Genomic DNA, 12,055 nt, shown 5'->3' on the forward strand with positions numbered 1-12,055 from the left:
GGGGGGGGGGGGGGGGGGGTATGCCAGGAAAATTAATTCCAAAGCAAAAATGCAATGTAGAGCTAATGTAAGGGAGTAGCTGGTATCTGCCATAATACAGGAAAATATCCTTAGTCTTTAAAAGCAGGCAGTGAACTACTGTAGTACTTCTAATGAAGATTTCCTGTTGCACTGATACAATCATGTGCTGTGATACTTAATAACGAATGCCACTGCCTCAGACATGCTTTGAAATATGTAAGTCACTAATCAGCCTTCAAATAACATTTTTTTAGTATCAAATCCTTTGCTCACCTTGTGGCAGTAATGTACAGCAGAGACTATTTGTCGAAAGAAGTGCCTTGTCTCTCTTTCGCTTAATCGCCGCCTCTCACTGATGTAATCATACAATTCTCCTTTACTTGCATACTCCATGATGATCACAATCTTATCTTTATTTTCAAACACTGCACAGGATAAAAGAAGAGAAAAAACACCACAGTTGATTCAATATGTTTGAAAACTGACACTTTAAAGAGTGAAGAAGACTCAAGAAGACAGAACACATCCTGTATAATCACTGCAGCCTGGAGAGATGTACTACCAACCCCACTGCAAAACACAAGTTCCAGTGCTAAATCTTTCCAGAGAAAGATTACATTTCAGACCAAGAGAAGGGAGTTGAGGCTATCTTCACCTTCATGTGGCTGCATGAAAGAAGATCTTTGCCTCTACAATATGGGATCACAGGGTGGCAAAGCCTCCAATCGCCATAATACCCTGGCTGCTAAGTAGTTTTTCCTTTCTGACACAGAAAATCCACTGCAACCCACTGTAAATTTCCTGCACCTGCCATAAATAACCTCTGCTCATATTAAAACATGGTGATTTTCCTTTTCTTTTTATCTGTGGCAGTAGCCTGCTGAGGCTAGGTCACGCTGGCAGCAAAGCATCTGCAAATTAATGATGTTATGGGGGTTATTACAAATGGATGCTAGTTTTGACCAGCCCTACTGGAATGATGCCTTCCTATATCTCTTTAGCAAAGCTCAGGCAGTAGTCCTTAGTGGTTTTAATTAAAAAAAAAAACCCACAACTTGAGCTTTTGCAGTGAAATGTGAAGCCGCCTCTCTCAACACACAGATATTTGCTGCTCTTAGGCTTTGTCTCATGTCCTCTCACACCTTGTCACTCCACTCTACAAGCCAAAGCCTCTGCAGTTCCCTCTAACACCCCTGAACCTCAGCCAAACAGCTCTGATAAAAGGGAGAGCAAATAGCCAGATAAAATTGGCCGCTTACTTGTCTGCTGGCCTCAATGTACCCCAAAGCAGAGGTTCCTGCCAGTGATTACATCCTATGTGCATCCTCATTAGCAATAAACTTCGGAAACTGGCAGAGCTGTCTCTGGATGGATTATACTTACAGTATCCTCTCCAAGAATGACAGACTGATATTGTCTGGGAAAAACTGAACATGTCCTGTGTCATACAGGGAAGTGCTGTGATGTGTTACCAATAAAGCAGTAATGCACACATTCCTTTCTCTAAGCTTGGAAAGGCTTGTTAGATACAGGGTTGCTCAGGAAGGCAAAAAGAAATAGTTTCAGTAAGCTGAGAGAAATCACTAAAAGCGCTTTTATTTAAGAGACTGGATTTTACAAAACAAAACAAAACAAATCCCCTGCCCCCAAAAAGGCAGCTGATTCAATGAGTTAGGGGTTATTATATCATATACCAGCTAAGGACCACCCTGAGCTCAGGAGGACATTTGCCTCACCAGAGGGGCACAGATGGGGACAAAGGGGCCCTTGGCTCTTCCCGCCCTGCTCCCCCATCTGCTGATGCCCTACCAGGTGTTGAGTCCTGACGGTGGCAGTAGCAGCACTAACAGCCCTGTTATGATGGAGCATTCTTGCAGCATGGGTTTTTATTAAAGCTTTCTCTTTATCACTTAGTCATGAGAGCTTTCTCAAATCATCCTCGATGTTCTGAAGTTTTAAATTCCAAAATCCAATTTTTCTGGACTAAAATTTGCCATATTTTCCTGCATTTCTACAGGAATAAAGTGGAAAGCATCCAGTTTGGAGGAATGTCCATTTCAAATTTTCTCTTATGCCCTCTAGGAAACAGATAATACCTTAAACTTAAGAAAGCATAAATCACTCATCCAAATTTTGAAATTTTGTCACAAAACCACACTGGAATCAGTTAGAATAGAAGCATCCCAGTAACTTGTATTCAGGTTTCAGTTTACCAGCACACTCAGGACAAACTGGTGCATTCTTTTTCTTCACAAGGGAGCACTGTGAGAAGGACACTACCCTTGAACTTAGATGACATTACAGAGGTCTCCACAGCATCATCACAGCTGAACTATTATAGAATTAAACAGCAATTTATCTCTTCACCAAGAAACAGAGGTGAGCAGAGAATCTTTCTTTTTCAAGGGAGGTGGGAAGTATTTTTTATCAACTGCATCATTTCAGTTCAGAGCACCTCCATCATATCAGCTGAATCTCCTAAGAGGGCACACAGCTACTTTCCTATAGAGAGGGAACCGAACACCTGACAAAAACATCTTAAATGAGAGCTGCCACTGAAGGAGGAGGGAGTGGAAAGGCAGTAGGATTTATGTCTACACACACACACAATCTTAAAAAGGAATTCAGTGGTCAAGACTCTCAGGCACATGACAAGGTGGTATTCTGGCAAGTGTCAGACCATCACCCATGTACACCACAAATTTTCACAGTAGTAGTTAGGATGCCAGGCAGGTTTCATACAGACACTTCTGAATTTCCCTTCTGAGCACAGTATGTAGTTTTATAAACATATGCTCCAAGAAAGCATTGTGGCCAAAGGCTGGGGGAAGAGAGGAGGGCATTAATTAAAGGCTGGATTGACTTACTGCAAATAATAATGAGGTAATAAATATACTGCCCTGTTAACACCTGGGCTGTAACCTGCGGGCTGATGATGGACGGATTGCCTCTATATAGCTTCTGGGACTGCTTGGTTCACTCTTTGTTTTCGTTGTGGATGATTTATTACCTGCCATCCTACTGCATATTCATTCCAAAACTCACCCCTGCCTAGAAGTGTGCCTGAACCCTGGTTGCAGCTACTGCTGACAGAAAAGCACAGCTTTGGCAGGATGCTGCGCCCCAGGAACATCCCGCAGCTTGCTACGGATGGGACAGCCATGTCATACAAGCCTGTTCCTCAACCCTGACCAAGGTCAAGGGAAGGAGGGAGGTTATGTGTAAGAACGGTGGGGCTGCTCTTGCTTCTTTCAAACCATCAATACTCTGCAAACAGCTGGCCAGATAAGGTACATGGAGAACTGTCAGTATCAACAGCCCAACATGATAGCAAGAAGGATGGTCTGTCACTCACAAATGAAGAGATGGGGGTTGCTTAGATATGAGGCATGAGCTCCATGTGTTAGAGGAGACAGCAGCAGGAGAAACGCTTGCTACAAACTGCGTGTCATTTATTCCCAAGACACTGTGTTTATTTCCACCACTCTGCAAGCTGAGTTGTGTTAAGAGAGCTGCAGCAAGACCTCGGTGTGGTGGGAGGGCTGCTGCACTACCTCATAGTGGTCAAGTGGTGCAGGGTAGTGGTTGCAAAACGTTAGTACTCCTTTGCAGACAGAGCCCACAGGATGAAGGACTGACTTCTGAGATGGCTACACTTCCACCTGGCCACAGGAGAGAGGAGAGAGGGACAGCACTGTGAGAGCACATTAGGGATCAAGAACTGGATGTACCACAAGGTATGAGGAACAACGTGACTGTATCCCCAGGAGATGAGCAAGAGAACTGTGTTAATGTACTAGCACACAGGTCGCAGCAAAGTGGAGAAACAGCATTTTCCAGTGGGCTACAAGCTTGCTTGGGCTTGGGCTTGGTCTGTTCACCCCAAGAGCCTTAGCAGAGGCTAAGAGCAGCACTCTACCCAAGCAGCAAAGGGTGCTTAAGATGCAGTGGTCAAGGAAAGGTTTCTTACAGTTTTCTTCAAACTCCTCCCTTAATGCTAATATATTTGTTTGTTTTTTAAAACAATCATAGAAATAAAGTTCTATACTTCTAGGCAGATAATTGAAACCAAATCTGCTGGCTTCAGAGCTCACTGAAGAATATAAATGTGAAACTGGGAAAGAACTTCACTTCTCCCTACCAAAGACATATCTGAGACAAAGTACATTTTGTAACATCAACAATCTGTCTCTTTCACAGGCTGTTTGTTCTACTATAGCAATAATTCTTGGATATAATCTCTCCACTTATTTATATTTAGAGGCCATGAAATGATGAACTCAGCTTCTATCTACAGCTTTCCATTTTCCAAATAGCACTCATTGAATAGGGACATCTTGCTGATCAGCACTCTTCAATCCTACTGCTAAATTCTTCCCTTTAGCTACACTGAAGTCTCCTCCACTGAAACTTCATGGGACAAGTTTGACAGTGGATGAACATTCTCACTATCCCTCTTAAATGCTAAGATGTACTTCACCCTAAAAGCATTGAAAGCCCACACAGACGTGCTTTTGCAAACATCATCAGAAAGACTTAATAGTACATTGTACACCTCTATTAGGACAGTTCACTTTGGACTTATTTCTACCAAATTCAGAAAGCAAAACAAAGCAGAAGACTTGCCCTTCCTCCAAACCTATAGGATGCTAAAGTCACAGCGAGTGCCGAGAGGGGTGGATTTTCCCCCCCCCCCCCTTAATGGACTACCTCTTTGTGGGCTGATTCCATTTGGTTTACATGTAACCCTGGGGTAAGGATTTTAGTTTGTTAGTTTAAGAGGGGCGGCCAATCTCTTTGCACTGGAACCATTTGAATTCTCCTCATGCCTTTGCTCTCTATCAGAGCAATCTCCTAAATTAGTTCCAGTATGTTGACATTCCTTCCATCTGGTGTCTTTCCATTCAGCGGTATTTTTATTACTCTCCTAACAGCCGCAGACAGAAGTACCTTTCCACTGCTACAAAATGCTCTTTTATTAAAGGTCAGCCAAATCAAAAGAACAAGCGAGTTTGTTTTTAATTTGGAGATGCAGACTAGAATAACCTTTTCATTCAGAAAAGTCATGTATGACCCAATTACCTCACTTCTGTAATAAGGCTCGAATTATTCTTCAAAAAGACATGTGAGTACTGAAAAGTACTTTTTACCTTGGAAATTCAGCTTGATGTGTCTTCTATATTCTTGACTGCTTTGAAAGCTTTACAGCCCTTTGGCGTATTTTTTATTTTGGTTTATTATTATTATTATTATTATTATTATTATTATTACTATTTTATGACTGCTTTTTTAATAGAGCATACAGCAGATAGGAAAATATCCAAGGTCCAATGTAGAGAACCACTTGTATGCATATGCACAAATTTATGCATACACTTAATTATAATCGAAGATAGTGAGATATAAAATATGTGTTTTAAAGCTAAGCTTGTGTTAAATTGTTTTCCTGAATTACGGCCTTATTCAGCCAAATTGCATCTCTTCTTAAATTAAAGGAATGTAGTTAAGATCCTGCAATAAACATTGTAAATGAGACAGCATGCTAGAATTTACTCCCCAGTGAGGAGATTAAATCAGAATGAGAGCCATTATCCTTGCTGAGGTTGTTTCTCAGAGATGAGACTGAGGATATGCAGATTTTGATGGTCTACTCTTTAAAAAGGAAGGAAAAATGAGAGTTGCTAATTCAGCCACAATAACATGTTACACTGATAGTCTTTTGTTTCAGCAAAGAATACAAGAGCTAATTTCCCTTTTTTTTTAAATTATCATTACAAACTGCTGAGGAACTTCAGACAAGCAAACATTTACATTGCAGCGGGAGGACTATGTAAATAGAAAGACAGAATAAATTTCATCATTGCTTGCAATCATTTTGACATGTGAATTGGACCTGACAGTGATCTCACACATCTGAGTCATGTCCAACAAAGTGTTGTTTAGGCGATCACCCTGAATGACAGGAAATTCATAAAGGTGGGGCATGGTAACTAAAGGGTTAAGTTTGTTTATACTTGTTTCATTACTATCGCCAGACTCTCGAAATATTACTTTATGTTCTTGGACGTTATCAACTGAAAACAATGGGAATAAAGCACTCAAAGGTCAAAAGCCTACATAATTAGAGGAAATCAATCAGAAATGTGGTTAAATAGTGTCACTGCTGAAGTGGTTTCTCTTGGCTAAGTAAAAAAAAAAAAAAAAAAAAACCAGCCTTCCAACTTGCATCATTCTTGTTTAAAGCCCAGTCGTCCATGTGATGTTTTGAGGGACTTTTGTCTTTTTCAGGTGTTTTGCACACAGAAGGGATGAAGTCATTAGGCACCAATGTTTGCTTTGATTACATCTAAAATCCAGGAAATAGCAGAGGCTGAGACAGAGGCTGGGACTGCCTCCCCAGCACTGTCAGCCTGAGACAGGTAACTCGGTTCTGTCCATATACAAACCCACCACCAATGGTGTGAGCTGCCACCTCAGTCCCCAGCTGCCAGCCCCTTCGAGGGGTGTACCCTGCAGCCCATGGCAGGGGACACTTCCCTGAGCCGCTGCTGCTGGGGAAGACGCAGTTTGTCAGCAATGGCTCGCATCCACACACCTCTCCAGCTGACACCCAGGCAGATTTTTGGCAACATAGCTGCTTTCACTGAGGATGTGGTGACGACTGACACAACTCAAGGAGCCCTGTTTTGGAGACAGGCCTATGTGTGTCTGAAACACCAAGCATGCATTTGCTTTTTGTTGCACGAAGTCTGGCACAAACTGTGTGTCGAGGTTTCAGTGTGACATTGAACATGTATTTGACAAGTAAGATGGATATCCTGGAATACCATGCCACCACCATCACACACAGTCAGATCATCTTCTATTACCTTTGGGATTTGAAAGTACGGAAGAACTGAACCAGTTTCCTGATTAACCAAAGCATGTAACCTAGCTCAAGTCATTGCGGACTGGTAGATACATGATGGAGAATATATGTGCTTTTTCTTAAGAGTACCAAGAATGTAACCTAAAAAGAAATTAAGTCCCTCTTACATGTGAAATCCATTTTTTGTGCCTTGTTGCTGTGAAGGGTCCAACACCTTTCTAAGCATCCTGGCCCCAATCCAGCAAAGCACTTCAGCACATGCTTTCCTTCAGTTAGTCGTTCACATTAATGCCATCGTGTTCCATGGGCACCGAATTGTGTTCCTAATATTTATTCATTCTTCAGGGAATATCTTCCTTAAACTATTTCTACAAGCATGTTAGCTAACAATCTGTTCATTTTTATGTGCATTTTGCAAATGGGTGGACTTTTCTGTACGGTTATGCTGACCAAGGACAACTCCTTTCAGCACAGAAACACTCACGTAGGCACTGTATTTCACACTACAAAGACTCAAGAGCTCACTCCTGAATGTACCAAGCGTAACTTCACTCTCATAATTGGTCCAACACATGTTTAAATGTTTGCAGAATCAGGCCTGATGCTCTCTCCCTGTTTTAACTTTCATAAAGTATTGCCAGATGAGATAGATTTTGCACTCATGCTACCCCTGGAAAAATATGTTAGCTCTCAAAGGCTTTATTATCAAATCCTGGAGTTTTCAAGGCAAAAAAGAAACAGGGCAGGGGAAGGGTGGGGGGACACAGACAGATGAATGGACAGAGGCATTATTCTATAAATTAAAATTTATGTGCTGAAATCAGAACACTGCTAGCAAAGCCAGCTTCATTTATCCAGTCCCTTTCAAGGAGTTTAAAGTCACTTGAAAGAGCATTTCCCTCACAGCCGCACTCGACAGATTGCCAATTACAGCCCTGCTGAGAGGATGGAATTTCTATGGAGTCACAACTGAACGTCTGCCCTCGCAGTAACGGGCAAGGTATGTGCCTTTTGATTAGGTTAACAAAAAAAAATAAATAAAAATCTCTACACTGGAAAGCTTTGTGTTCCACACATATGAATTTGCTTGGTATCAAAAAAAAAAGATAAGCTTGTGTTTACATCAAGTTGACAAATTCAAAGGTTAATTGCTTTTAAGCAGGCAGGTCAAAAGGATACCTAAACAAGGATCCTGCTTAAGAAAAACACGTTTGTAAATGCAATACAAAATGCTTTCAAAGATATTACAGGGAGATACAGCATTGCCCATGCTTAGGCAGATCTGTGCAACCTGGCCCCTACAGAAAGCACTGTCAGACATGCAGTGGCAGTCTGAAAACCTGAAAGTAAAAATTAGTGAGAGGGGAGAAAAGTATCTGTGGGGTTGCTTCAGTTTAAAAGTTAAGCATCTGATCTAAGTTAGTCAGTTAGACTCCATCTATAGCCGTCAGGAGCCTCCAGTATGTCATTTATCCCACCTACCTGAAAAAATTCTCCCAGGAAGGAGAAAGTCACCCTGATAGATGCTGATCTCTCTTGACTGGAGAGGAACACTAGACTTCTAGCGTACACCAACTGCCAAAATTTCAGATGGCTGAAATTTGGTGAGATTAAGCCCATCCCTGAGGGTTGAGTATCTTCAACATTTTCTAAGAGGATAGCAGTATTATCACTCTTTATGCATCACTCAAGAGGAATAGCCATGTGTTTAAGATCCGACTTCAAGAGGATACAAATACTTCAGTCCTAGATGTAGTCCCTTAACATCACCACAAGTGCTCTTCAGCTTAAAATGAAGCACATGCTTAAAGATCCCTGAGCTCACATCCTTATCTCTGGGCAGTACGTAACTGCTGCTCTGTGTTCAGCTGTGCAACCACACGTCTTCCCAGTGCTAGAATATCAAAGTTACAGCATTGGCTGCTAAAGGCCAACTACTGACTCCGACTGCTTGGAAAGGCTGGGTGAGCTGTATAGCTGCTATAGCTCAGCTCTGCATAACTCCTTCCAATGGATTACAGTCCAACCAAAAAGCTGACTTCCACTGCCCATCCCTTCAGGCTAGGAATTAAACATAAGAAACCATGAAAGGCTTCTCTGCTTTCTAGAAAAAGAAAAGGAAACTAACCACTAACAGAACAGAAAACTTCCCAGAAATGAGAGAAAAAAACTGCCCTCAGGTTTGTTGCCGTAAAGTGCTGCTGCTGGATGACGGACTGTAAGAAGACCTCAACATCACCTGCCACAGGTGCTTGTGCTCTTGCAGACAGGATGAATCCTCCATCAGAGAGCCTGACTGGCTCTGCTGCAGAAGCACTACTTCTCCCTCCACAGGGCCAGAGGGGAAGGTTTTGCTCTCACGGGACTTTATTGTCTGCTTCTTAAAAATGCTGTAATCTTTTTAACTTTTACAAATGTTTTAACTCAGTAAAAAGTATTTAAAGCAAGGACGAGAAGGGCAATTGGTCAAAGGACCACAGCATGCTTAATCTTTTTTCTTTCTGAGTTCCTGTGCACATTCAAAATAACTTTTGTTCCATTTGCAACCCACATGCTGACACAGCATCCCTCCCCTTTTCTGTTCCCAGATCCTGTTATGAGTTTATTCAATAAAAAGACAGATATTCATCTCTTTTCAAGTACAAGAACATGCTTTTGAATAACTCAATATGCGATACTGTAACAGTACGCCAAGCCAGCCCTTGTTTTAATCAGTCGTATCAACTCTCAGACTGGAGCTGCCATATATATATCATCACCTTGCGCGTTTACCTCACGGGTATGTAAATACGTAGGGCTAAAATCGGGCTGCCTGTTCTGCACGCAGGGGAAGAGGTGATCCTGGGGGACAAGGTTGCCCCTCCAAACCTCTGGAATCCACACCCCAGGTCTGCCATGCAGCCTCCCTCCTTGCAGCAACAGACCTCTTGGCTGGTGTCTTTTAGCACGTACCCGGTGCTAGAGCTGGGATGTTACTTGAGGAAGGAAGGAAGGAGGAGGAGATTTTACTACAGAGTGACACTCTATAAATATATAAACAAACAAACAGGCAAAACAGGGAGGAATGCCCCGGGCTTCCTGCTCCTTGCTGTAGAACCAGGGAGCAGCTCCCAGAGGCAGGAATTAGCAGGCTTCCCAGCTGTGTCCCAGGAAGAAAGGGGTTAGAGGGGGAAGACAGGATAAGGAAACAGGAATGATAAGCCAGCGACCAGACCGACAGGAAAGCATGCAGAGGTGAATAGGATGCGGGTGCTGGGATTCAGGGGGAAAAGCAGCAATGACAGAATCAGCAAGACTAACAGGCACATAAGGGAAGACCAAGGGCCTAGAGCAGACAGGACTGGTCTTGTGCAGTACAGGGAAAATAAAGCATGTGAGGACTGGTTTAGGGGATGGAGACAGAAATGGACATCAGGCTGGTGCATAAGCAAGGGTGAAACTAAATGGGACTGTCAAAGTCCAGTTTAACTCCTGCTTAACTTGCACGTGAAGAAGCTCCTCCAGGCAAAGGGTTATGCATCTGTGAAACACTGGTGATTCAGAGGGAGGGTAGAGGTCAAAACAATCTCTTTGGTAAGCTCGGAGTAGGGGTTTGTTTGGTGCATGATCTCAAGAAACATGAATATCAGGTCTGCAGGAACATAACAGAGCAGTCAGAGAGGAGAACTGCATTCACTAACCTTCATATATGGTGATGATATGAGGGTGGCTGAGGGATGACATGATCTCAATCTCCCGTCTGATGTGAACCATATCTTGTTCATCCTTAATTTTGTCCTTACGAATGGATTTTATTGCAACCTATAAATTCAGGAAATCAAACGTTATTCTTGGAACTGAATAGATGCATATAATCCATTAAGGAGAGTTCAAAAAATAAATACAGATGTTAGATGTTGGCAGAACTTGGTATGGCAAAAACAAAGCTTTAAAATACAAACCTCCATGCCCCAGCTCCTTCATTTTACAACAATAAATACACTTTCATTACAGTAATGGGTGACATGAAGTGTTAGGATCTTCAGGTCTTAGAACTTCACTGAGGGGAAACACAGCATCTTTTGGAAGGATCTCTGTGTTAGCCTAAGTACCCTCCATCTGAGGCAAATGGCAAAACTCCCAAAAGGTTTTGATGGAAAGTACATTTGCTTAGACATGATTGCACCTGACAATTTCAAACAGAAGCTTTGGAGACAATTGTTCTGAGATCTCTGATGGAAGAGATTCAGGGAATCCAGGGCGCTGATTACAGATTTATATTTGTCCATGTTAATATACAGAGTATCACATCAGCATGGGCTGCTCCATGGTTCTCTAAAGCAGGCAAACTGCTCAGGAGCTATGGCTTATCTAAAAATCAGAAGAATTAAATTTTGAAATTCACATCTAAACTCGTCCTCATATAAACCCAAGGCTTTCAGGTCCTACACAGCACTTATGCAATCACTGCAAAACCATATCCTTCCTGCATCCTTCCTTAATCAGCAACCTTTTTTCAAGCACATCGTGTGACTGGGTATCTTTCCAAAAGGCAGGGTGGGAACAGAGGAAGTGATAGCTGAACTTGCAATATAAATTCAAATTATAACAGCCCTTATGAGTGTGTGTGTGTGTGTGTGTGTGTGTGTGTGTGTATGTGTGGTTGCCTGTGAAAAAAAGGGCTTATCTGAACAACACCATAAATAATCATGGAGGTCAGCTCATGCCCTACCAGAAATGCAGAAACCAACAATGGAGAGAAGCTGGTGGGAGAAGGAAGGTGAGGGCATTGTGCATACTGAATGGCAGCATGGCCTTTATTATACTCAATATTTACCCTCCTTTATTTTTACAAGCCAGAGTTCAAGGAATAAATTACCAGCTAGTTTAAAATCAACAATACGTCTTTGAAAAACATCACTGACCTGCTGAGATGACCACCCTTTTATGGGTAAACAAAACTTTTGTCATTCTATGCAGCCAACTACTGTGGACCTCTCCTGGGAAAACATTTGTAAATCTGTGATTTACGTGGTTTCCCTAGTTCCTTCAGAAAAAAATAATTTCACAGCCTACTTCAGTAATCACAAGTGGCATGACCAGTATTGTTTTCATTATATGAAGTAGCATCAAGGATATTGAAGAAAGAAGATAAAAACTTACAATATTATAAAATTGAAATGTACA

The 12,055-nt window shown here is 42.0% G+C and overlaps 1 protein-coding gene across 1 annotated transcript in view; it reads right to left on the reverse strand.

The window, feature by feature from the left end:
- The window catches only part of NUAK1 (NUAK family kinase 1), a 48,606-nt gene that overhangs the window by 13,393 nt on the left and 23,158 nt on the right, over positions 1-12,055 (reverse strand). The window contains exons 3-4 of the mRNA XM_026863939.1: positions 10,570-10,690; positions 295-446 (exon numbers count right to left, since the gene is read on the reverse strand). Of these exons, the coding sequence (XP_026719740.1) occupies positions 295-446; positions 10,570-10,690 (273 nt within the window). The remainder of the gene's footprint in view (positions 1-294; positions 447-10,569; positions 10,691-12,055) is intronic.

The sequence above is a fragment of the Athene cunicularia genome (genome assembly GCF_003259725.1).
Source record: "Athene cunicularia isolate RWA chromosome 1 unlocalized genomic scaffold, athCun1 chr1_part2, whole genome shotgun sequence".
NCBI lineage: Eukaryota > Metazoa > Chordata > Aves > Strigiformes > Strigidae > Athene > Athene cunicularia.